This window comes from Pantherophis guttatus, chromosome 7 (genome assembly GCF_059756535.1).
Source record: "Pantherophis guttatus breed Tessera chromosome 7, ASM5975653v1, whole genome shotgun sequence".
Taxonomy (NCBI): domain Eukaryota; kingdom Metazoa; phylum Chordata; class Lepidosauria; order Squamata; family Colubridae; genus Pantherophis; species Pantherophis guttatus.
Window position 1 is genome coordinate 26,435,421 of NC_142069.1, and position 27,534 is coordinate 26,462,954.

At 37.2% G+C, this 27,534-nt stretch overlaps 1 protein-coding gene across 2 annotated transcripts in view; it reads right to left on the minus strand.

Annotated features, from left to right (window-relative positions):
- LARGE1 (LARGE xylosyl- and glucuronyltransferase 1) overlaps window positions 1–27,534 on the minus strand; it is a 382,380-nt gene that overhangs the window by 46,350 nt on the left and 308,496 nt on the right. For both annotated transcript variants that reach the window (XM_034403814.3, XM_087873824.1), the window contains exons 9-10: window positions 24,066–24,191; window positions 4,566–4,721 (exon numbers count right to left, since the gene is read on the minus strand). In XM_034403814.3, the coding sequence (XP_034259705.2) occupies window positions 4,566–4,721; window positions 24,066–24,191 (282 nt within the window). The remainder of the gene's footprint in view (window positions 1–4,565; window positions 4,722–24,065; window positions 24,192–27,534) is intronic.

Here is a 27,534-nt window from a genome sequence, read left to right on the forward strand (position 1 = left end):
CCAGGCTCACCAAGTAGCACCAAAGCGCCCTGCACAGCTTCTCTAAAGATTGCTTATGAGTTAGCCTGAAAGGCCTTTTCTTAGAGAGGATCTCATGCAGATCCGCTCACCGAGGGATCTGGTTAAGTCACTAGATCAGGGTTGAGTTGGAGGCACGGTGGAAACATGTGGGAACAAGCGGGGTGGTAAGGGGAGGTGTCCCTTTAGAAAGGCAGGAACTGGCGCAGCCCACCAACCCAAGGCGAAGGGTGAGTGGGTGGCATGTGGGCGGAAGGATGGCAAGAGCCAGGCCCAAAAGACGGCTGAGCCTTGCCATGTCCACCCTGAGGCGGCCTTTTGGCCGAGCATCATACCTTTGTGAGCAGCCACAGTGAGCAGAGTGGGTGAGGCACGGAGATCAGCTGGGCCTCGTGGCCAGCATGGTAGGCTGCGGTGAAGGCAAGGAAGTGGGCGAGGCACGGAGATCAGCTGGGCCGTGTGGTCTGAGCAAATGAAGGAGCCAGAGAGTAGTTGGGCATCGGCGTGATTATAGCCACAGGCCAAGGCGGGTGAAGCAAGGTAAGGAGGGGCAGGGTGGGGTCAGCCAGTGGTGTGATCAGCCTGTTCTTTGAAGTGCGCAAAATCTTAACAACTGGTTCACCCAAACCAATCCAAACCGGCTGAATCTCACCTCTGCTTGGACTTTGGGGCAAGGTACTATCTAGCATTTTGTGCTATGTGCTTTGGAGGTACCTAACATACTTCCAAGAAAGAGAAAGAAACAAACGCAAATGATGCATGAACAAATACAATCAGTTCCTTTTGTACATTCCTGGCTGTTATTTTGGGAAGTTTATGATTGGAACATAGTCGAGTAAAGCAATCTTGCCAAGAAAGGCAGTCTTCATGCTAATGTTTGCCAGTTTCTTTGTGGTCCCTTCTCAAAGATCTCAGTTTTGATAAATGAATCTTGTTTACCAATCACTTTCTTCCAGAAAAGTATTATCTAATGTTGATAATTTTTCACATTTTAAAAAAGAATTATTATTTGGTAAATCTCAACACATCCCACTTTACATATTCTGCATTTACAATACACTTCTTTCTTAACCCTTCCATTTTTGTCCCCAACCAGTTGGTTTGCTGCTATGGTAATGGAATTGGACTCCTCGCTTATGCAAACTCACACAACTTAAAATTCAGTCAGGTATGCCAAACTTTTGTGTTTCTTCCTCTGAAGATCACTATCATTTGTAGAGTTGTCATAGCTATGCAGACTTCTAGTAAATTGTTCAGATCATTCCAGAGCTTCAGCTCTGTTTCTCCTTTGTATAGCAATGATCAGGTAACAATTTCATAAGGAAAAAAACTTGAATACATACCTTATTAAAAATATACAACACACACACAAACACACAAACACACACAAACTGTGATCCATTCCTTTTCTATGGGGCTAGTTGTGGAGCTGGTTTAATGTTATATCTTACCTCCTTCCATAATAGTTAATCATCAAACTAAAAGTAGAAACAACCATTAACTTTAATTCAAAACACTGAAATCCACAGAAGAAAAAAAAATGTAAAGGAAAATGAGCCAACAGCATGTTAAAAATATTTATTATATGGGAAGAATGGATTATTTTGCATATAACCAAGAAACAACAACAACAACAAAAGGTAAAAGCTATCTAATTTATGCCCATAGTAATCCTTGTTCTTAGTACTTAGTGTATTGTAATGAGGCCAAAACATAACTGAGGGCAGCATAAAATCAAGTGAACTCCATTAAGTATTTAACAGATATTTGCATTCCAAACCAGCTCTCTTAATTACAAATTAAATTCTAAAGCAATACCTCTAATAACCTAACTTGCTAAACTGTAACAGCTTACATATTGAAAGAACCCCTTGAGGGTGAATTCTGATACTGCCAGATTGCCAGTGACAGGCATAAACCATTGATCTTGTAAACAATGAAAGCTATCATTCAGCCAGCACCCAAATTATCAGTGGCAAAGCTGTTTAAATTCCGAACTCTGACTTCTTCTGTGAATGGCCAGCTTGTCTACTGGGCATGTATAATTTGCTTCCTGCCTTCAGCACTAAAATTACAAGTAGTGCAAAGAAGCTCATTTTAAAATACAAGCATCCTCCTCCCCTGTATTCTGCTATTCTATTTTCTGAGTACAAAGTTGACTGCATTATCATCCATACTTCAACTTGAATACGGCAAGAGAAGATTATAGGCTGCACTACTAAATAATGTAATTTCTTCTTTTGGTCTTTACTCACATTTTGCAAAATGTCTGGGGTTAAGGGAAGAATACAGGAAAGATGGCAGCATTAATAATTTCTTTGTAGAAAATGACTATAATAAAACGATGGAAGTACATTACGTACATAACCATTTTGCACAGACATTAAATACTCTTGCCTAAAGACCCCAAATGATTGGTATTTCAAATGGGACCCCCATTTTCTCATTATTTCCCGTATGTCATATCTGACATTTTTGAGGATCAAAGCAAGTTTTGCTCTAATAAAACTGTGTCTGAAATCACAAAGGCTATCTAGTTATTGTTCCTAAGCAGATTGGATCACCAGGCAATATCAAAGCTATAGGCTAATTATAAAGTTTTTTAAAAAATAAATCTTGAAATAAGGCTTTGACATACAATAGTTGTAAAGAAATCTACATGGATGTGTCAATCTAGTCATAAAAGCAATCCTTATTAGAAGACAATAAAGGTCTTTTACCTTTGTGGAAGAGGAACCCATTGATTTTCACTGTTCTCAAATACATCATAATTGGTGTGCATGCTAATAACTAAATTCTGGTTAACAAAATGTAATTGCTTTGCTTACATAACATACTACACCCAATAAATAAATATTAATATGGCTCACAGTGATGGCCACGGAAAGAAAATAGCTACTGACCTTAACATGCTAAACCCCAAACTACTGACTCTCATGTTTGTCTAGCTAGCTACACATCCTATTTGTCTCAAAGTCAAATTAAATGTGCACCTGCTAGACACATAAACAGACAGCTCTTTTACTGTCTTTGTGGCCTACCACCAACCTCACTCCCACTGAGATTGTGGACCTACTTGCATCCATGTTCAGATTGGGAAAACGTGTCTATACAAAACAAAATAAAAAGTACAGGATCTTGAAGATTGTCCCTCAGATAATCAACACTTCTAATTTAATGACACTGAATACTAGAAAATGGAAGGTGTATACAACAGAAACAAGCTTTGAAAAAAGAAACTATAGCTGACTCAAATGACGAATAGGCCAGGTTTTGCTAAATTAGCCTTCTCCAACTTTCCAACCTGTGTTGATTTATACCTCCCATCATGGATCTTGTTGGGTAGGAATGTCTTAGTGTAAAAAGGTCTTTAATCAAACACCTGACAGGCTGATATACATCTGGGAAACCTAAAAGTAAGTGTTTCTTATTTTTAGTGACTTTAAGATGGGTGGATTTCAACTCCCAAAATTACATTACAATTAAATGGGGAATTCTGAGAGTTGAAGTCTGCCCATCTTAAAGTTGCTAGGATTGAAAAACACTGCTATAAGCAGTAGTTCATAAAATAATCTTTGGCCTTTAGATTTCCTCATAAGATAACTTAAGCATACCGAGCAATAGTTTTAACCAGTCATGACCACTCAATACATAAAGAAGCTAGCAGACCAATATTATTCCTCTTATGCTACTTTAGCACATTTTTCTCTTGCTATTAATGGTTCTTGACTTTTGTTGCTTTTGATGAGCACCAATTTAGATGCATCACATAGTATAGTCTCCTTACCGATACATTAAATAAATCACTACTACATGAACAACAAGAAAGAAACTAAGTATAAATATGCCTAAATTTAAATCTGCAGAACTACTTTGTTGAGGGACTTGAATGGCCAATTTGGTTCCACTAGATATGAAAACTGCTATTATATTTCATAGGTGCCTGGAAGGAGAAAAGATTCTGCATATAGCTTTATTATTGAAGAAAATTACCTGAAATTTCATACACTTACACAATAATTGCATTTTAAAATGTCTCCCTATTGTATTGTTTACAATATATAAATATATATAGGACATAAAACTTGAAAAACATCTATTTCTTTATCACTTCACCACTGCACATTATGTGCCAAACAAAATTTTAGACTATTTAGACTATTTTCCTCTATATTCCTATTCTTGGAGAAAAGTTCATTTTAATTCAGAATTTTTAATGCAAAAAGTTCTGAGTTAAACCCTCAGTATTAATTAAATAATATTTAATTAATTTAGAAAATTAATTATTTAGAAAAGCCCACCTCACAATCTGGAGAACTTTTGTCTCAATAAATAGTGAAAGACCGGGGGGCGGGGGAGTTCTTTGTCACAGGGAACCCAATGTCTTGGGCTGGCCAAGCATTAACCTGTGGTAGTTATTTTCCAGGCCCCACTAAGGGTATTTGGACTAATTATAACCTTCTGTTTGAGAGAAATCCCTTCCCACCCTTCCAAATTGCATACATTTGTGGAAATCAAAGCCACCCCCAAGTTTAAGGCCAGCTTACATTTTCACTGTTGACATCAGCTTCACTGGGACATCCAAAAAGCTCTCGCCTCAGCAAGTTCCCATCATATTCTAGGAATGTCAGATAGAGGTTGCGGAAAAACTCCACATGCTTGTTCTTTACTCTCAACTTTTTGGGTGAGTTCCAATGTATCACCTGGTAGAGAAAACAATGCAGGCATCAAAACGCAGCTTCATTGGTTTATCTTCTAAATATGCTTTTTTTTTCTTTTTGCATTTGACAACATTTCTTCCTCCTTAGTACAAAAATCATAAGAGCATGCTAGTGGGAAAGATATCTTTCCCACTAAGGAACTTCTACATTTACCTCTTCTTAAAGGAAACTAAAGGAAAAGAAGGAAAATTAATAATAGAAAATCCTACCTATTGAATTCTATCTGTATGATGGGCTCTGCATTTTGGGCAAAGAGATATTTGAAACATGCTGTCTTTTGACTGAACTAAGCATCTTATTAATTACCACTTTTTACATTCTTGTTTCTTTGCAAAGATTAGTTAAGTTAAACTGTCCCTTTATCATTTCTCTACCCTCCAATCCAAATCAACAATTCTACTTTGGCAATATAAAGGAAGATGATAAAAGAGTGAGAATTAAAGGCCCTCAGGAAAAAGCATCAAGGACAGTAAAAAAAAATGACAAATTAGGAAAAAAAAGATTTTTATGGAGATTATATTTTAGCTATAAAAAGGATTCATTGTTCCAAGCATTAATTTTATGCATTTGAAAAAGATCCAAACAATGTATACGGAGAAGAAAGAGAGTTTTATTGGAAACTCATCCAAAGTTCAGCTCTTAAGAGTTTGCATGTCCATTAAAAAAATTAGATAGAGGTAAGACAGTTCTTTAAGTTGCAAATATATTTTGCTGCTACTGATTGCCAAGTGCTGAATAAGCAACAGTTGCATTACAGCTTTGCAAACTGTATCTTCTTGACATTTCCTATTTCTAGTAAGAAAACATCTTCTTTACGTAATGATACTAAAATAGTTTGGTGTTTCACAGGATCACTTACTGGCTACTGAGGAAATAGCCAATAAAAATGAGTTATGTGAAACAAAGAGAACATAAACTATAATAAACAAGCTTAATTCAGAAATGGACAAAAATATCTCGTAAAAACCTCACAGAAGAAAAAAGTTATCTCAACTATCCAGGAAAAGATTTTGACTAGAAAACTAGGACAGTTCTACCAAGCTATGCCTTTTGTTTTATAGTATGTAATTTGATATTTGAATCCATATGCACACAATGCAGTGAGATGTTCATATAATAAAGTGAAGTAACATTATTTATTGACAATTTAACACCCTCTAAAGAAACATCCCTTTTGAGACCACTACATAAAATCCAAGGAGCAGGGAACAATAAAGCATTAGTAATAAGAACATGCCTTCCTCTGTAGAAACAGAAAAATAAGTTAATGCATGTCATAAAAGAAAGAGCACTTAAGCGCCAGTTAAATATTTTTAAAAGAAGGTAAATGCTTTTTCTTAAGTGCAGAAATTGAAATTATTGGTCAAATTTTTAAAGGAAGGATACAATGAAGAAAATAGGAAAAATATCAACACAATCCTCAAATTTGAGAACAATTTCCTTTTGAAGTTACTATATATGATTATATGCCATCAATTCATTTTTGATTCCTAATTTTATATGATCTTTCCACAAATTCTCACCCTAGAATTTTGAACTGTGATATTTGCTAAATTGAAATTATTTTTAAAAAATCCTATTGAACAACTTATTGTTGCTTTGTTAACTGAAGTAGAGGTTCACACCTTTTATAGATTGCTCGAAAAAGAAAAGGGACAATGTAGAATAAAAATTAAGCTTGATCTGATTTTATTTCAGTTTGCATTTAATGTAAATTAAATGTGGTGAATATATTATTTTCCATTTTAGTAGGTATTTGATCATTCCCCCTTTTGTTATAATAGAAATGAAAAGAACCAAGCTTTGAAGCCTCTGCGGACCACATCTCAGGGACCTTTACACACCTTTACACTACATTTTCATTTTACGAAAAGAAATCTGGGCAGTTTATCAGGGCCTATTTATGCATTACCAATGAATAAAATTACCAAAAGGAAAAAGGAAAAAAGAGGAAACTGAGTCATTTAAAAAGGGCATAGAATTGAATGGAATGTATAGGTGTTAATTCATATGCACAGATACCAATTTAGAAATAATTACCTTAATTTGAAGAGTAATACAATTGTTATACCAGTTGAGACCCAGGGGACTGCTCTCCAAATGGTAATTATTTATAAGCAGGTTCAAAGCCATGCAATTCCTTCTTCCAGTTCTTCATTTTAAAGTGTATATCAAATGAACAGCCTTTCAAATGAAAATAGTATTTTGAAATAGGCTACATGTCATACTATTATTTGTTCAGGACTTTGGATGAAGTTGTTTTAAGGTGATTTTAGGATTTAGGATTTAAAATACCAGGCACCAAGAGAAGATGGGAGAAGTTATTAGTGAAATCAAGACTTGCAAGAAGATGAATTTATCTAGATTAGTGCTTGTCAAATTTGGCAATGTCTGAACTTCCCCTTCCAGAATTTCCCAGCCGACATGCTATGAGTTGAAGTCCACATATTTTAAATTTGCCAAGCTTGAGAAACACTGATGTAGCTCTCCCATTTTTATCTTTCTGCATCTGCAGTACATATTTAGTCCTTGAAACTGCTGTCGCAGAAGTGCATGAAACCTAGAGGACTGCACAAATCCTTGGGGATTGATATGACCTCAGTGAGAATAAGTCTTAATCAAATCAGGGATTATTAAAAGAAAAGAAAAGAAAAGAAAAGAAAAGGTTAGTTACTCTAGGCAATTACTTCATTACTATCTGCCAACTAGGCAGATACAAATTGAAAAAAATTTCTGTTTGTCCAAATTTTAATGGATCTCAAGGACTTGCTGTTCATTATGTTATAGGACTGAAATATGTATCAGGAATCTATATGTGAACAGAAATTAATGGAGCCTACAGGAGAATAAGTTAAACTGATTAGTGTCATCCCCCCCCCCGGTGTGCTGGTAGTACGGAAATATGTAAAGAGTAAATTATATATCCAATATTTAAAAAACACAAGGAAACACAAAAAGTATACAAACACAGAATTAACTTATTTTGTAATTACAAAGTAATTACAAGTCATTCAATATGCCAAAATACATGAAACAAACAATGGCTTCCATAAATATAATAGGCTTGCGATGACAAAAGCAATGTAGCATTATCACCATCAATAAAATAGAATACAAAAATATTGTTGTAGAATCAATTAATGGATGTTTCAGTCAGTTAAAGTTGAAAGTAAGAGGATAGCAAAAAACAAACATTTCCATGCTTGAAAGAGAGATCTTGCATAGTACATAGGCTTTACTAAATGATCACAATCGAAAAAGTTACTTTAGATAAGTATTTTTTCTCAATAATCTGTTTGCCTGATGGAATTTCTTTTTCTTCAACCACAGGCACCATTGCCACATAACAAACTACTTTTATTTATTTTATAACTAGATTTCTAAGACCTTCCAACTCAGACATCTGGTTAGTTAAGTCCACTTATGTGTAAGTGTAATTAGTTCTACATTTCTTTTAATCCTGTTCTATAATTCTGCTTAGCCTTATAATCCTGGGTTAGTGTTATGAAAGATAAGAAGACCATGTCTGCAGAATGATTTGGCATTCGATATGAACAAGCTCCTGAACAAAATCTAAATGCAGGGTTAAAACTGTTGAAATACTTCAATTTACAACTGAACATAATGTTGGTCAGCACCTACTGGAAATTAGTATGAATAATTAAATCCTACTTCTTTTGGAGTTAATAATATGCCCATATATTTCTTAAGAGTTCATAATGCTGGCAACCGGTCACAACATTTTAATTTAGCTTTTCTGTTCTAAATCTAATCTCATAATTGCAATCTCATTAACTCTTTTTTATATAAATGCCCAAATAAAGATTATAGTTATATTTTGACTTGATCTTGGTAAGCTTTGCACATTTTGATAACTTCCATTTTTTAGGTCAGTAAACAGTATAAACCAATCTCCTTCAGGAATGCACAAGAATTTCATGGAGTACTCAGATTAAAATGGAACAGTGCAACTGTTTTTGAAGGCATTTCTGTACTTCATTTTTTGAAAAATGTAGATAGTCCTTAACTTACTACAGTAACGGAGCCTGCACATTACTGTCTATAGTTGATGTCTAAATTAAGTAACTATGATAATAACAAGTTCCTCATCCTGCTCTATCCAATGCATTCGTTAAACATATACACAAGTCATTAATTAGAGCATGGGTTGACTCAGGGATGGGGAGAACATAGGAGGCCTGGTGGACGTACTAACCCACCTGCATTGGGACTCCCAAGGCCTCCCCACAGTCTGAGGTATCCCATGTTCTGCTTCCTGCCCCTTGCAACTGCATTCCCCACAGCCCTATGGGCCTCCTCCCTACCACACCTTACACAATTGTACACTTACCACTGAAAGATATCCAGAGGTCAGGAAATTGGAATAGAGATGTCCACTCTGTTGCTGGGGCCACATGGCACAACTGAGTAGAAGAAATCCTGCTGGTTTTGCTTTTCTTGCTATGCTTTGTTCCCCCTGTGCCAGCTAGCATTCCTGGCACTGGGTGAGCTGAAAGTAAATCTTGCCGGTTTTGCTTTCCTCACAATCCTTTATGCTGCTTTACACTAGCGCTGTTGACCCTGGGGTAAAAAATTATTGTGAGGAAGGCAAAAATGACAGGATTTATTCTCAGCTCACCCAGTGAGGAAAAGTAGCTTTATGTTTGCGCTGTGGGCCTTGGGGGAGCAAAGCATAGTGAGGAAAGAAAAAAATGGCAGGATGAGTCACAGTGGCACAGTGGTTATTATGAAGTACTGCAGGTTACTTCTGCTGACTGACATCTGCCTGCAATTTGGCAGTTCCAATTTCACCAGGCTCAAAGTTGACTCAGCCTCCATCCTTCCGAGGTGGGTAAAATGAGGACTCAAATTGTTGGGGGCAATATGCTAACTCTGTAAACCACTTAGAGAGGGCTGTAAAGCACTGTAAAGTGGTATATAAGTCTAAGTGCTATTGCTATTTATTCTTGATTGTGCCATGTAGTCCAGCAATGGCCCAACAATGGAGCAGCCTTCCCTATCCTGACTTCCTAAGATCTTGATATCTTCGAAAACTAAGTGAGTGGGAGTGGGGAGTAATGTGTGGATCCCAGTGGGGTGGCAAACCTTATGGGGACCTAGTGGGGCAAGATGGGAGGGAAAAAGGTGGATGGGTGTGTGCAGTGTCTCTACGATTGGTCATAGGGGCAAATGACCATGCGGTCATTGTAACTTTGAAATTTTGTATGTTTGTATGTAGCTTGGGTGGGGTGGGGTGGGGCTGTGTTATAACATCAAGCATCAGTAAATGGTCAGTTGTACCTTGAGGACTACCTGTAGAACTAAACATTTTTTAAAATAGCTATATTATGATACAAATATATATTTCCATTTAAAATTTGCCCACAAATGTAGATCTTGTAAAACAATATGGTAACATGAATATATAGGTAAAAAACAGTGGGAACATGAGTGACTTCCAACTTCCTGATTGCTTCCCTATTGAGTTTCTTGAAGGAATTTGACAGAGAGCACCACAAATCAATCCTTCCTTCCTTCCTTCCTTCCTTCCTTCCTTCCTTCCTTCCTTCCTTCCTTCCTTCCTTCCTTTTTCAGTAGGCAGCTAAGTAGCTGCTGCTGGTGACAGAGGGAGTGAGGGATTAAGAGACTGGCTGGGAAAGTCACAGAGCATAGAAAATGAATCTCGTGGCTGCAGCAGTAATCCAGCAGTGTAGCAGCAACCAGTAGCACTGATGCTTCCACAACTTTCCCAAATTTTATTCCCACAGGAACAATGGCTTTTGGATTTGGGACACATTCTGTAACTTAGCTCATTTGAGGTACCCTGGTTCAGAAGTTATTGCCCTTTGATGCACAATTTTGCCCAGTTAAAGGTCACGGCAATGAGAGTTTTAACAGGACATGGCTCTGAGAATATGCATATATTCTTATGCTTTTGAAATGTTTAAGAATTTATGAATGCCATAAATAATACTCTCCCATTTAGCATATAAGAATGGCACATTTTCTAACAATAGGTTTACAGTAATAAATTGGGTTGAAGTAGAACAACTTTCTCCAACCTGGCTCTATTCAGATATACTTTTTTAAAAAAATAATTTTATTAAAGTTTACAACATTGAAGTCCAACTGCCATAATCCTTAGTCAGGATGAAATCAGGTGGAAAGTTCTTCTGTTGATACATACACAATTATGCATAATTTATTATAATTCAACAGAACTCATATTCCACATAATTCAAATATGAATGTTGATGCCATCCCCTTAAATACCCTTGTAACTGCTACAGTTTTTTAAATAAAAAATAAATGGAAAACTTTTCTAGGGCAAGTAGCTACCCCTAATTTTGAATACTTCTATGATCAGAGCAGCCCTCTCTTTCTTATGGTCTTTCTGACTATCTTTTTCCCTATTGACATACTTTATACAGAATTCCATGAATATTTATCTTTTCTATGTTTGAATGTTGAACTATTAGCAACCTGACCTTTCTTTAACAGAAGCTTCCATTGAATGCGACTCCAAATCTTAAGGAGTCATGCTCAAAAAAAGATTAACCGTTCTAGGAGTTTGGGGAATTTAACTATCCTATTACAGTGAAACAGAATTAGTTGTACCCACACTGTGGAATTGAAGCATATTTGCATTTCAAATTAATGGATCAAAGTTTCCAAAAAATAGGAAAATAATGGAGGTTTGTCATAATGTGCTATAGAATACAGATATTTTAAGGTTAGGATCATAAGTTTTGTCCTTCAAGCTGAGAGACTCTGGGAAAAACAACCTTCCTTAATATTGGAGATATTGGAACTTTGCTAAAAATATTGTGATACTGTATTTGATACTGGAGTGAGAAAAGGTAAATGTGCATTCCAATACAAGTTTAGGCTTGCATATTCTCTGTTTATGTCATGAAGTGAACAATATTCTTGCTGATATGCAACAGGTCATTATATCAAAACCAATAACCTGTGGTTTGTCCACCGGTTATTGGTTTTGATATAATGACCTGTTGCATATCAGCAAGAATATTGTTCACTTCATGACATAAACAGAGAATATGCAAGCCTATGGTTTGTCCACCGTATCAAATGAATGTTACGCAAACTGGCAAACTATGATTTGCTATTAAACAGAATACGGTTCTGTTGGGCTAGGCAATCCTACATGCATAACGAAGTATCAATTATAGCAGCTTGTACCCTGCTCAAGTCAGGAGATCTTGTTATACCAACTCACCCCAATTTGTTCCTTATCTGCTAAGAAATTCTGGCAGGTAGGGTAGGGTCAAGGAAAAGAGCCTTTTCCACTTTGGTCCTGGCTCTGTGGCACACTCTACCACTCCTACCCTTTTGTCTTCCAGAGGGTATTAAAACTTGGTTTTACTGGTTGGCTTGGGGGCCTGAGGGGATACTCATTACTGGAGGTGCATGATGGGGTAAGACGATCTCATTCCCATGCTTGCCTTCATTTTAGCTTTTTATATAGTTTAATTTTTTTTTTTATGTTTCTACTGTTTGTAAATTCTCAGAGTCATCTTAATGGTGAAAAGGGTGGCATATAAACAAACAAACAAACCAATTGCCAAAAAAGGACAAAGATATATTGTTTTTATTTGACAGTTTAGTTTGATAAAATGTAAAATAACTCTTCTATTTGAAAAAGTGATTGCTCTATTGGCATAGTCAAGAAAATCCAATATAACAGAATGTAAATAGCTCAGGATTAAACTTTGGAGTTCTTGGTGCTCTCTTTGAGCTTGGTTGCTTGCTTGGAGATATTTTATTACCAGACTAGCTAATATCCTCAGTGCTAGTGAGTGTGGAGTACAGAAATTACATGAAACTAATGCAAGTAAATCAAACTCAGACAGTACAGGTCTCCACAGTCAAGAAATGTCAACTAACATAAACAGCATAATTGAAGGAACAGTCAATTAGCCTAACTTTGTGGGAACTGAATTTGCTTTTGGAGATGCAGGAAATATTGCTATGCATGAAAAAGAAAGAAGGCCAGGATCAAGGCAAGTGTTCACAATAAGAATTATATCCAGTCCAATTTATAGGCTTTGCAAGAAATACAACAAATGAGAAAGAGTTGTGATGAATTTGAAAAGCCTGTCTTGGGTTACAATGCTGAGTTAATAGACATTTTAGCAGACAAATTTCACAAGGTGGTTCTCTTTTGGAAAATATAGCTAGGAAGATATGATGACAAATAACTAATTAGTATAGTTTATTTTTCACAAGTAGGTATTTGATTTGGATCACTGCAGAAGCAACAGTTAGTTCAGCACAGATTATGTTAAACATGATGGTATAACTGAACAAGGAATGTTAAGGGAGGGATTTATAGGAAGGGGGCATATTTTCAGTAATTAAAATCTATTGCTGAAATAAACTTTTATTGAACTATTTTTTTTCTCTGTTGGAAAAAAAAGTTTTCTGCAATTATTTTTAGTGCCCAAAATATCTATGTTGTATCCTTGACAACCAGCAACTTCTTTGCCTGGTTCCTTTAGTGAGGTCACTGAATTCATTTTTGGGGAAATTCATAATTAACTAACTTGTTGTATAGGACTTCAGTTGCTGTGTGGACTTTGTCATTTTTCTGGGGCTGAAAACTCTTTACCCAGCAGAAAAACTTTCTTTTTCTTAAGTTGGAGTATCAGATCTGAATGCAGTCTCTGAGCCAAGACTGGGCAACATTTAGGGGCTGAGATTGCAATTAATATTTGAATGCAGAAACAAGATACAGACTCTCTCCCCCGCCCCCAAATTAATTGGAATATGTAATATTTTTTCTGCCTCGAAGTTGCAAGAACTTAACCTTTCAGTTTTCAGCATTCATGGTCAAAATCCACACAGAGGCTGAAAAATGAGTCATGGGTCATGGATTAGAGTACTGCTCCTCTAACCAAATGTTTAAATAAAGTTGATTAATTTGGGGAGCATCAAGAATGAAAAGAGAGCCACTGTGTATACAGAGCTATGCTATGTACTTACCACGGGTGGATTTCAAAACCCATCGCTACTGGTTTGCTCGCGGACGCTCACACACTCACGTGCTGCTTCTGCACAGAAGCATCCGGGTGGGGGGGCGGAGCCTCCTGCCACTGCTACCGGTTCACCTGATTCGGGGCAAACCAGTAGCAACCCACCACTGGTACATACAAAGAACAAAGCTTCAGTTCTGTGCACAGCCATGGGAGTGACTAGTTTGGAGAATTAAGAACATACCTGTTAACACCTATGCAGGTCCTCTATGGATTTTTGCACATTAAATATGTGATCCATATGCCTTTTAATGCAAGTTCTTTCTTGTCAACCCTATAAAGTAAATCAGACTAAGAAACAAATACTATGTGGCCTACAGTAATTTTTATTAGAAGAGCTACAGTAACCGAATATTTCAAGTCTGAATATGCTTTCCTCTTTTATCTCTGTATGAATTGGGGTGCTGCTGCTATCTGAAGCGTTTTTGCAGACTACTTCCTTGGTGTGGACAACTTTTATCTGATCATTGCCTTGGATCTTCATTCTGTCCTTCAAGGCCATCCTCTATACTTTCTACATTGCTTTCTGTGGCTATCCATGGCTTAAAGGAGAAGCCAGATCCAGCAAGCAAGGCCAAAGCAAAGGCTTTGAAGTGAAAAGAGATAAAGGCAAAGTGGAGACATAATAAAACAGCTTAGCTTTATCTTAGTAAGTGTATAAACCTGAGCCAAATGTAATTTGTTTAATTAAATAGATCAAGTCAGGACCCAGCCAGAGGCAGGTTTCAAAACCGATCACAACTGGTTCACTCGTGGGCGTGGGCGCGCTCGCGCATGTGCGTGATGTTTCTCCGCAGAAGCGTCTGGGTGGGTGGGCGGAGCCTCCCACTGCTACCGGTTCACCTGATCTGGGGCGAACTGGTAGCAACCAACCACTGGACCCAGCCCAAAGCAAGGCTGAAGCTCCTGAAGAAACAAGACCTTGGGCAGCTTAGAGAAATCCTATTCAGTGAAGTTCTTTTCAGAGTAATAGATCCATTTTGTCTCTTCAGCATTCTGAAGCCAACAGACGCTTTATACAGGTAGCCATAAAGTACCTATAAAAGGCGTCTGTTATACAGGGGGAAAGAAAAGTGAGGAATAGGCCATAACATGATTGTAGCAGCACAGCCTGGGCTTTCAGCTCATCTCTACCCAATTATCATCCAATGCTGGGCAGAACAATGGCAGGCCTGCTGATCTTGATTCTGCATTGTATTTTTTACCTGCTGGGAAGACAAGGCAAAGCAGAGCATCTTATATTGCCCTATTCCTTCCTGCCAGTGTTAGTGAATGTAAGCAAAGAGAAGCACAGCTTTGGTGGCTGCCCCACCCTGATTCAAAGGAACTGAAATCTGAGAAGCGACCAAGGAAGTGGAGAAAAACCAGTGCCTTTGCTCTACATAAATCAGCTCTTGTTAAAGTAAATGGGAAACCAAGAAGATTAGTACGGAGTAGCAAGCCAAGGCAGCAGAGGCAGAAAAGCAAACCTTGCCAGAAATTAGATGATCTGAGAAATAACGGGCTGCTGTGGAAGGAAAAGCTGTTTGTTTCTTTGGGAGGTTGTTGAATACAGATAGGAATTTGGCTATGTGAACTGAGATTCAGAGTATAACTGAATCTAAGTTGCCTTAAATTTCATGTAATACAGGTAGTTCTCAATCTATGACCACAATTGAGCCCAAAATTTCTGTTGTTAAGTGAGACATTTGTTAAGTGAGTTTTGCCCCATTTTACGATCTTTTTTATTGTTTATTTATTTATTGGTTCGATTTATATGCTGTCCTTCTCCGGAGACTCAGGGCGGCTTACCATGCATTAAGCAATAGCCTTCATACTTTTGTATATACCTGCTTAGTAGGGCTTTCGCCCCCCCCCCCCAGCGGTGTTCTTTTTTATACAAAGTCAGCTTATTGCTCCCACAATCTGGGTCCTCATTTTACCTACCTCGAAAGGATGGAAGGCTGAGTCAACCTTGAGCCTGGTGAGATTTGAACTTGCAGTAATTGCAGGCAGCTGGCAGCTAAGTGCTAATTAACAGCACTTTAGTCCACTGCGCCACCAAGGCTCCTTTTTTGCCACATTTATTAAATGAATCACTGCAGTTGATAAGTTGATAAATTAATAACCAGATAACCTGGTTGTTAAGTCAGGCTTCCCCACTGACTTTGCTTGTTATGAGATCACAAAAGGTGATCACATGACCCTGGATCACTGGAACCGTCATAAATATGAACCAGTTGCAAATCATCCGAATTTTGATCTTGGGACTATGGGGATGCTGCAAAGGTCACAACTGTGAAAAACGGTCGTAAGTCACATTTTTCAGTGCTGCCGTTGTAACTTTGAACGGTCCCTAAACAAGCAGTTGTAAGTCGAGGACTACCTGTATAAGGAACATGTTTCTTAATTATGGCAAATGTCTGAAGGACTCCTCCCTCAATATTCCCAAAAAGTGAAGGAACATTATTTCACTAATATGCTTAATCAAAGAACATTAATAAACATTTAAATCACTTTCTTCTGTAACTGTTTCCCAAAAGTAGGGAAGTCCCAAAAGTAGGGAAGTTCCAAATGCTACCTTTTGAAGTCCTGTTCAAAGGCAGCATTTGGAAAGAGATATTCAGGCCACAGATTACTATTTGAACTCAACAACAACAACAACAAAAACACCCAAGTCTTTTTAGCCTCAAAAACTAATAGTGTTATTCAGTGGTGAAATCCTCTGAAGTTTGCCACTGGTTTGCTGCACGTGTATGTGCAGTGCGTGCCAAACATGCGCTGTGCGTGCATGCACAGTGCACACCAAATGCACGCTTCACACGGAAAAAGGAGGCTTAAGAAGGTAAGTAGACCAGCGAGTGGGGGGGGGGGACAGCTATGCTGCGCGATTTATATTCGCAGGATTTCCTGCTTTCTAGCAAATATATCAGCATGGCACAGCTGATTGTCGGAAATACTGGTTCGGATGAATCGGTAGCATTTTTTTTACTACTGGTTCACCCGAATCGGTAGCTTTTATTACTACAGATTCACCCAAAACGATGCGAACCGGTAGCATTTCACCCCTAGTGTTATTGATGCAACGAACATGAATTTGGGTAGTGGAGCACTGGGGTGGGGAGGGAGGCTATGGTCCATGGGGTCATGAAGAGCCAGACACAACTTAATGACTGAACAACAACAACATTTTGCACAAGGCGAAACAAAAATCTGAACTGGAAGAGGCTCTGTAATGCATGGGGACAGTTTCTTTTCCTTTTCTCTTTTAGATGGGGATTTTGGGGTGTGAGTTATGCTTGCTATTCTGACTTATTTTAGAGCTTATACGATAGTATTTATATCTTTCTTACATCAAAATAACAAGAAACTGTGAAGTTTGGAAATTGTGCTCATTTCTTGCAACATTGTGATATTTTGAAGTTTCCTTAAAAACATCTCAATACCGCCACTAAATTGGTTTTCTATTGTTCTTTCAAACCATGGAGTTTGCATGCAACTGTTTACAGTACAAAATACTAATATAGGACAAACTGAGTTTTCAAATCTATAATATTTTTTGCCCAAGTTTTCAAAATAGTCAATTAGCTGGTAAAGCATTTTGAAACACTATTCTGCCATGAAAAATCAGGCAAATTTTCCATTTATTAAAATGTGATTAGAGCAGGAATATAAGCGCACAAAATGCAGGGCATGTCTGATTTCTTAGAGTTAAAATGTTAGGAGTTTAATTCATGATATAATAAATGGTAATTTGCTGTATAGTGATGAAAGGTGCAAATTAAGGCAAAATGCAGAGGTCCTTTGTTTTTGAAATCACCATATACTTTTGTCAATGAGATTTATTAAGTGAGAACTGCCAGTTAACCTTTGTTCTCAAATGAGTTTGCTTTAAATACTATATTACTATGAATAAATTCAGTAATCAAAGAAATAATTTGTGTCACAATTCTTAACTCTAGAGATTTAATTAAATGTTTTTAAATATAGAGTGTTACAATCCAAAACTCAACATTTAGTTTTGTTTTGATATTTAATGTATAAAAAAATCACCTTAAGCCATGCTACATTAAAACTTATTAAACAAATTTGCAGAGATTGTAATGGAAGCACCTATTACTCCTATTACTTCTAAATGTTCACAAGAAATATGATCAATTTTTAAAACTTTCATATCAAAAGCCATAAATGAATCCAAACTAATAAAATTAGGATTCCTAAGAATGGCTATAGCATGCTAATATATCTATATTCTCATTTTTGTTTGTTAGCCATTGTTTGTTATCTGTTTCACCTATCACTACAGACAAACTTAGAATTTTTATGATTCATTTATATTGCAAAGGGAAGGAGGCAGAAGAAATATGAAGGATGTCCATGCATTACAAAGTCAGTTAGGCGCCTAACCCATTAAAATTACCTGAAATTGTATTAATTTCAGCAATCTCTTAACTCATTTGGCATCATCATATTTGATATTTTTAGATACCACAGGTAGTTCTCAACTTATCTGCAAATAAGAGCATTTCTTCAGCAACCATTTAAAGTTACAATGGTGCTGAATGAAGAGGTATATGACCCATGCCTGAATTTATAACCCTCGAAGTGCACCCTTAGTCATGAGATCAAAAGTTTGGGTCTTTTACAGTCCAGCCACACTTATAACTGCAGAGGCGCTGCAACTACTAGCAAGCACTTCTCTCTTCTCCCATCTATGCCTTTTAGGCCAGTGGTGAAATCTGAACCGGTTTGCCACCAGTTCATTGGCTGCACATGCATGTGCTGTGTGCCAAATGCACGCTGTGTGCGCATGTGCAGTGCATACTAAATGTGCACTACATGCGCATGCATGCGCAGTACGCACCAAAAGGAGGCTTGGGAAGGTAAGTAGAATAGCAAGGGAGGAGATCAGCTGTGCCGCGTGATTTAGATTCACCAGAAAGCAGGATTTCCTGCTTTCTAGCTATTCTAAATCACGCGGCACAGCTGATTGTTGGAAATACTGGTTAGGAGGAATCAGCAGCTTTTTTTTACTACCAGTTCGTCCGAACCAGTAGTTTTTAATCAGCTATCTTTAATGTAATAACATGAAATGTATGTATTGTGAGTACAGGATGTTGTTTTTTTAATTCATTCAGTTTAAATTCTTCTTATTTTCTAATAGAATAAACATTTTTAGTTCCATGTATGATTAGGGGGAAATTAGACAAACTATAAAAATATTTTTATATTTTTTTAAACAAAATATGCAAAAGCTTAATGAATGGCAAGTGAAAAAGTTTAAAGCACAGGTAGACAATCTGATACCATTCAGGTAATATAATTCTTATAAATCATAGCACTATACATAGAGATTTGGATTATGGAAATGTTTAATTATGTAGGAAATATAGATTACCTACCTCTGATTTAAACTGTTCTGGAAAGGAAGTAACATTTCAGTGATCAAATTATATATGGTATCAATTTTTATTTGTTTCTTTTTTAAAGGATGCAATTAAGATTATGAACTCTCTGAATGTGAAATAGGGCTGGATTTTCTGAATATATTAAAGTCTCTGCTAAAGTGTTTTTTGTAATGTTTTTGTTTAAAATATAACATTTTGATTGTATTGAATTATGTTAGTATATTTTTCCTTCTCAAAAAAATAAATAAAAGTATATTCTACTAAAAAAAAAAAAAAAAAGGAAATTGTGCTCAGTGAGGGCTAGGATGTTAAGTCTCCCCCCTGCCTCCAACTCTCTCCAGCTGGTTCTGGAGCCTCAAATTGCCTACTTTTGTCTAACACAGAAGGCATTCATTGCTCAAAATTATGAGCAAGGCAACAGAGAAATACATATATAAATGAACAACAGCCACTTATGATGATCGCTAACTTTGAAATAAAATACTGATACTTTGGTAAATGTTGACAAATCCCCAAATCCCTGTGATCTTGGGACCAGATGAAATTAAATTGGTGCCTTTTTTGCTTGATAGGAATAATTTGGTTTTGTTCGATTTAAGGAATGCTAAGATCTTGTCCAGCTTAGTTTGGAGTTTAAAATATTCTATCATTCTTTCTTCCCACACAATCCTTCCTAATCCTCTAATGCCAACATGTAACATTCATCTCTTTCTCTTCTATCCCCTGGAGGTTTCGTCTACATTATTCTTCACTCCAGCTGGAATCAGTATGAAATACTGAATGTGCCAAATATACTATATCGGGCCATTTATTTTAAATGTCATTGAAACTGCTTAATTTTCACATTTTTGTTTTAAAAATCAAGCTTGTGCTAAATATGTCAACCACATTTTCCCCCCATGGACCACACGTATGCACCAGTGGCTCTGCCTATTAAACTAATAGATATATATTTCCCAATGCAAGTAGGGCAGATCTACAAGTGGAATTATTCTTGGATGAAACTGATCGGTTCAGCTTAATATGATCCATAGAGCCTCGCTCATGAAGCAACAACTTTAAGCTGCAGCTCTGCTTCAAAAATAGACCTGAACATGGCTTCCGTGAGACACCCGGTGTTGCTAGGCATAATTATAGAACAGGGATTTATTTTGTTTTATCGTTCTCTGCATTGACATTAGGTTGGAGGTGTAAAGCAATTTGCACAGTTATCCCATTAGCTTATAATACAAACATGGAAAAGCTTGATCTCTTTCTCTTTTCCACTTCCCTCATCAAAAGTATATAAAGAGAATAAAATTACTTTGGTTCTACTTACTTTATATAGCAAACATGAGGAATATGCATATTTGTAAAATTCCCCTCTCTTCTATTGCTTTAGTCAATTTGTATGAGGATCTGGCTCTCAGACAGCTTTTGGGAGTTGTACTTAATTTATGACTTAACAGGGACTATTTTTGTTATAGGTACAAGCCTTTTATTCAACAGCCAACTCTTCTTTGACTGCCCAAATACCCTGCAAAAATAACCTGGGGAGCCCAAAACCATCACTGAAGAAAAAGCCACGTTGTTTACATTTTTAAAAAGACACCTGCAGCTTGTAAATGTGATAAAATAACTGCATCATCTCCCAACATCTTCTTTGCCCCAATTATTTTGATTTTTTGGAGATGATATCTATTCAGAATTATCTTGATTGTACTGATTGTTCCACTGGGAAGTCTGTTAGGAGCAGAATGTGAGAGTTAATGGCAAAATGTGTTTACATTCCTAGCCAGGTCCCACTGTTTTGTTTGTGCATGGCAGTATCCTATACCAGGGGTCCCCAACCTCTGGACCATGGCCTATTCGGAATTGGGCCACACAAGCATGCAGCTCAACTTGCCCAAGTGGCAGGCCTGTGGACACTTGTGCATATTCAGGCCGGACCGTAGCTGGTGTAAGTCAAGCTGTGCGTATGTACACTGGTCTGCCACTTGCACAAGGGCTGTGCATGCCAGCCCACCACTCGTGTGGCCAGTTCCCTTCTCCCCGCCCCAGCCGGGCCGCCAAACCACAAAGGTCAGGGACCATAGTCCTATACTGATGTGTGTGCATGAGCCAACAAGATGTAGTTCAGTGATGAGAAAAGAAGGGTCCTGCACTTAGGCTGGAAAAATCAAATGCACATCTATAGAATAAGTGGGACCAGGCTCAACAGTAATAACTATGGCAAATATCTTGGTACCCTGAAGGACCATCACTTAAGTATGAGCCACCAATGTGCTGCAGCTGCCAAAACAGACAAAGCAATCCTAGCTGCATCAACAGTGGGATAAAATCAAAATCATGAAAAATTATAGTATACCTCTATATTGCATTAACGACATTAATGTCGTTTGGGTCACCACGTTACAAAAAAGGTGCTAAGACCTTGGAAAAAGTGCAGAGAAAATCAACAAAGATGGTAAGAGGTCTGAAGGCTAAACCATATGAGGAATGGTTAAGGTACCTAGATATATTTAGCCTATCGAAGAGAAGGATTAGGGGTGATATGATAGCTGTCTTCCAATGGTTAAGAATCTGTTACAGAGAAGAGGTGATGGACTTATTCTCCAATGTACCTGAGGGTAGGACAAGAAGCAATGGATGGAAGATTATTAAAGAGAGATCCAACCTAGAACTAAGAAGAAATTTCCTGACATTGTGAACAATTAATAAGTGGAACAGCTTGCCTCCTGAAGTTGAGAGTGCTCTATTGCTGGAAGACTTCAAGAAAAGATTGGACAGGCATTTGTCTTTGGACTAGAACAGGGATGTCAAACTCAATTTCATTTGAGGGCCGCATCAGGGTTGTGTTTGATCTCAGGGAGCCAGGGGCATGGCTAGGGTAGATCTGGCCAGCTTGATGTCACTCATGTCGGGGGCACCTGTGGTGGCCTGAACGGGCTCCTGAACTCCATTTTCGGCTATGACGGCCTCCTGCAACCCTTTGCCAGTGAAAACAGAGCTTGGGAGGGCCACCTGTGGCAGAGGCACCATAGGCTGGTTCTTTGCTGTTTCCAGGGTGGCCCTGTGGGCCAGATCTAAGCACCTCTTGGGCCAGATCTGGCCACCGGGCCTTGAGTTTGACACCCCTGGACTAGAAGATCTCCAAGGTTCCTTACAGCCATATGATTATATCTGTAGATGTCTAAGCATAGGGGTATTTTATTTAGTAAACATTCCAAAATTTATCTATGGTTTTTAAGTGGAAAACATTTTTTAGTGTCTGGAAAATCCTACTGCATGGATTGGAGCAACAATAATGCCAATGTTTGAGAAAGAGTCTGTGAAATAAAAGAAATACAGATAGTCCCTGGTAAATGAGCAATTGAATAGGGACCATTCAAAGTTACGATGCCCCCCCTTCCAAAGGTAGTTACAATTTGGTCCTGGAGTTCCAATGGCAGCAGCCCCCTGCAGTCAAATGACATTTTGAGCGCTTGGCAACCTTTTGGCCATTTCTGGCAAAAAAGATGCTCGTAGGAATGCATTGACTTGCTCATTGATTGCAGCATTCACTTAAATGTCCACATCATTCTTTTTACGACCATGGCATTCACTTCATGAACTCCACAAAAGGTTGTAAAATTGAGTTAGACACATGGGTGGCTTGATGTACGACCACCATGAGTCACAGTGGAAATTCTGGGTACCATTACAGTTGTAAGTTGATGGCTACCTATAATATGATCATTTCTATGAAATATGCTTTATGTAATCTATTTAACCATTCTCCAAAGGAAGAAATGCTCTAAACCAGGGGTGTCAAACTCATGGACCACGGGCCAGATGCGTCACATGCTGGCCATGCCCATGGCCGGTTTAGCAAAGGGGGAAAAGTCGTGATACATCACATGATGACGCCATGATGACACGAGTTTGACACCCCTGCTCTAAGCTCTCAGCTAATACCCATGGTGATAACCAGATGACAATAATTACATTTAATCTCCCATGTCCAACCACTTTTAAGGCATAAGAACAATAAGCCATTGCATTGCTTGCTTACCTGGAAACAATTCTCACTGAACAGTGTTACTTCTTCTGAGTACACATGAAAATAACTATATGTTAATAGGCATAAAAACTCTGATCTATAAAGGTTTTAAAGAGGTGATATTCTCTTTTGGTTCCATTTTCTTCACAAATGAAACTAAAGATTGCTTTGATAGAGAGATGACAGCAAATAACAAAAGCAACATCATGCTATTAAAATGAAAAGTCAGCCCTTCTGTATGTTGTCGTATTTGTGCACATATCTAAAAATGAGCAGAGCTCCCATTGCAATGGCAACGATGCTGCTGTTCTCATTTTGATGAGACCATTGGACCCTGCAGGTGCTTCCAATTTCAAATAGGTTTAATAAGCATTTTTCTTTTCTGGAGCTGAAAACATCTCTAGGTTTTATGCCATAAATATATAAAAGACAGGAAAGAAAGTCTGGTTAATTACAGCCGACTCACTTATATATCATTCTAAAATGCATTATCCATACCTCTTACACAAACACAAATGCTTACTTCCATGTTTGTTCATGTAATGCTAAAGTAATATATTTTGTAAGGCACCTCTTGTATTAAAATGCATGTATTAAAAGATGGTTGCATACAAAATGCATATATTAGGGGAAGTTGAATTAAAACTGCTTAGGGTAGGGAAATTTATATGCCAAATTGTGCAACTCAGAGAAAAGTATCAAAATAGTACGTTTTAATTTTAATGTTGAGGAAATTTGGCAGAAAACACTTGTGAATAAGTATATGCAAAACTAAACCAAACCAGATCTATTGCATCATTTTGTTTTCTCTACTCATATGAAGAGCTGGCTATTTCTAGTCAGTCAATTAACTGATACTTACCTTGAGGTCAGAAACATCCCGGTAACATTGTTCAGAGCGGGTGTGGTCTGACAATTGGACATTCCAGAAACAGGGAAGCTGATAGACAAGAAAGGGATTCTGTTTGATGACTGCATTGAAAATATCCTAGGAATATAAACAAGGAGACAAACAACATTTTTCACCTTGCAGAAAAGCAATTTCAAATTGTCTTTATAGTTATTGTAAGAATGTGGGTAAAACACTGCATATATCTCCCCATCTTTTAACCATTTTACTTTATCTTGATTGGGATTTCTAGTTTTATTCTTTTAAAGTTATTTTATATATTAGGATTTTAATGTTTTAATGCTGGAAGACGCCTAGTGGTTTGCTATGAGATGGGAAGCTAAAAAATGGAATAAATAAAATAAAATAAATAAGAATTAAAAGTCAAGGTTTGGGGTTTTAACTTTGAAAGCATTGTCAGTCAGACTCTGTATTTGTCAATATCACCTGAAACTTTGCTGCTGATTCACGTTTGACAGCTGTTGAGTTCTCAAGAAAGACTAACTATAAAGCAAAGCAGCCTACTCATTCCCTTGTCGCTGTTGTTAAAATCTGCCCACATACATTATGTCACTATCAAATTTGAATACTGTATCTTCATCATCAAAGATTAAAAAAAAACATTTTATAGCAACATTTGAAGTGAAAAGCATCAAACTTCAAACTAAGAAAGACCAACCAACAAACCATAATAAATTAAAAATGTATCTAGACTTAACTGAATTAACAACTTAAAAACAAGAGCTTCAGGACATTCAATATTGCTTTTTAAAGGTGTTTTAATTTGGAGCTAAAAGGATATATCCTAATCCTTACTAGATTTCCCTAGTGAGAGCATCCAATATTGCAGTGTTCCAAAAAACTTCTCCTTTTTTAAAAGTTTAATAATGTACTTCTTCTAACAGAACAGTGTAGGTAAGGGGGCATCACTGATTGTTAATTTGTAGTAGGAATATTATTTCTTCAGATATTGACTTTCCACATTGTTTGACTAGTTATATGCCATCCAATTGCCACTGACTCTTAGCAACCAGATAGATATACTCCAACATGATTTCCTTCTAGCCTGGCTTCTTCCATGACTAAATGCCAAAGGCGCATGGAACGCTGTTACCTTCCCACCAAAGGTGGTCCCTATTTTTCTACTTGTATTTTTTAGGTGCTTTCGAACTGCTAGGTTGGCAGAAGCTGGGACAAGTAACGGGAGCTCACCCTGTTATGCGGCACTAGGGATTCAAACTGCGAACTGCTGACCTTTTGATCAACAAGCTCAGCATCTTAGCCACTGAGCCACCATGTCCCTTAGAGATCTTTGCATAATGTGTCCTAAATACGATAATTTGAGTTTGGTGATTTCAGCTTCAGGTGGACTTTAATAATGATCACCAATGCTTTGAGTTAGCTTAAAAAGAAACATGAAACCAATGGTGTTCTTTCAGAATTTTAGTGAAGGAACATTGTGGGTTTATTTGACACACTACTCAAAATCAAAGTAGTGGAGTTCTGACTGCTGAAGCTTGCCGACTATCATGAAATGTAGCTTTATGCATAAGGTCTAAGAGTAATCTAATGCACCATCAGTGATATCTCTTCAATTCAGAGTGACAAAAAAAGTGATAAATTTGAAAGAAATAATAGAGATTTTGGATATTTATCACTTTTTGTTGTTGTTGCTGATGGTGGTGGTAGTGATGAATAGGAAGAAAAATTCAGGGAACATTGCAGAAAAGCCACACTTCGAATAAAAAAGGATAACAAAATAAGCTAAAAAGACATGGAAAGGGGGGGGGGTAAAAAACAAAAAAATGGTCAGATAAAACATCTACAGGTACTTTTAGATGTGTATCATCCTGGAAATGCAGTGTGTGATTATATATTGTCAAGGCTAATAGTTAATCCAAAATGCTTCAATCACTTCTGCCTTCAGTTCAGAATGGGTATTGATTATAAGATTATACTTTTCTCAGACAGTTAAATTGAATTCCATATATAACCCTTGTATTTAAACCCAGGATGCCTCACTTGAAACTTTTTTTTAACACGGGTCTCGATATCTACAGTATTGGAAAAGCACTATCTTTTTGTCTGTCTACTTTCCCACCAACCTATCATTTAGCATTATATGTAGAGCACTAGGTAGGAAAGTATGATTGATCCTAACCCATTATGTTGCAAAAGTAATGAAACAGTGCCTACATTTATCACTGCTTACAGTTTTTTTTCCCTAGAAAGAGAAAAATATATATAGAATAAGTCATTTTCTTATCTTGCAGTATTGGACAACTATTGTCCAGTCCCTAGCCTTTCCTGTTTAGGAAAGATTTCAGAGATTACGATGAAATATCATTTTCTGAGACTCTGGATGAAGAAGATTATCTTGAAACTTTTCAGTCAGACTTTTGATCTGATTGTGTGATGGAAACTGGAAACATTATGGATGATTTTTGAGTGGAAGGAATATTGCTTTTTGGACTTTCAGGCTACCGGGAAGTTATGAAACTCATCAACCATAGTATCTTCTTAGATTATCTTTGAGGGCTTGGACTGTTTCACAATGGTTCTAATTATTCTCATTTGGTAGTTCCAGAGGTTATTGATCAGTTCAGAGCGAGGTTTCACCAATATATAGATGGTATACCCACCTGTATATTTTCACACTAGACCAAGCAGAAGATATAATGTATGTTCTTAACCAGTGTTGGAAGCTGGGGACTGAATAGGATAAAAGTAGCTCAATCTATTTTTATTATTAAGATGAAATTGCGGTCTATTCAAAAATCATCTGGCTCATTGTGAACTTGTTATTTGGCTTTGGGAAGAATTGCAGTTCCACAATCTTTGATTCTCTTTGATTCATTTTTCACTTGAAAACTTCAAACTGCTGATGGGTGTGAGCTCTTATTTCATCAAGATTCTAAGCACTGTATTGGATACCTATGTTTCTGGATATAGTTCTGCTATTTTGACCTATACAGCTTTCGATCCAGGATACGTTTGGAACATCTTCAAGTCATCTGTCTTTGTGCTGTGCAATCTTTTAAGGAAAGAATGCTTCAAATACTTTTTCCTTTCAAAATGTTAAACACGTTGGAACAAAAAATAGGATTTCTCCTTGGCTGCCTCAGCTCTTTGGAGAAGCTTGCCCAATCCCAAAGTCTGGATAGCCTCTCTCTTTAATTTTTAGGAAAACTATAAAGACCATGCTTCTTCAAAATGCATTATGAGCTTGGCTAAATGTTGATGTCTGTTTAATGTAGTTTTTATTTTAATTTAAAATTTTAATGTAATGTTTTTCTGTTTCAGACCTTTGAGGTAGGTCAAGAAACAGACACTTTAGGGATTCCAAGAATGCTACCTTATTGTTATATGCAGAATTTTGAAACCTTGTCCAAGTTTCTTGCTGTCCCCTCTAATATTAAACAAAATCAAGGCAGGATTATTT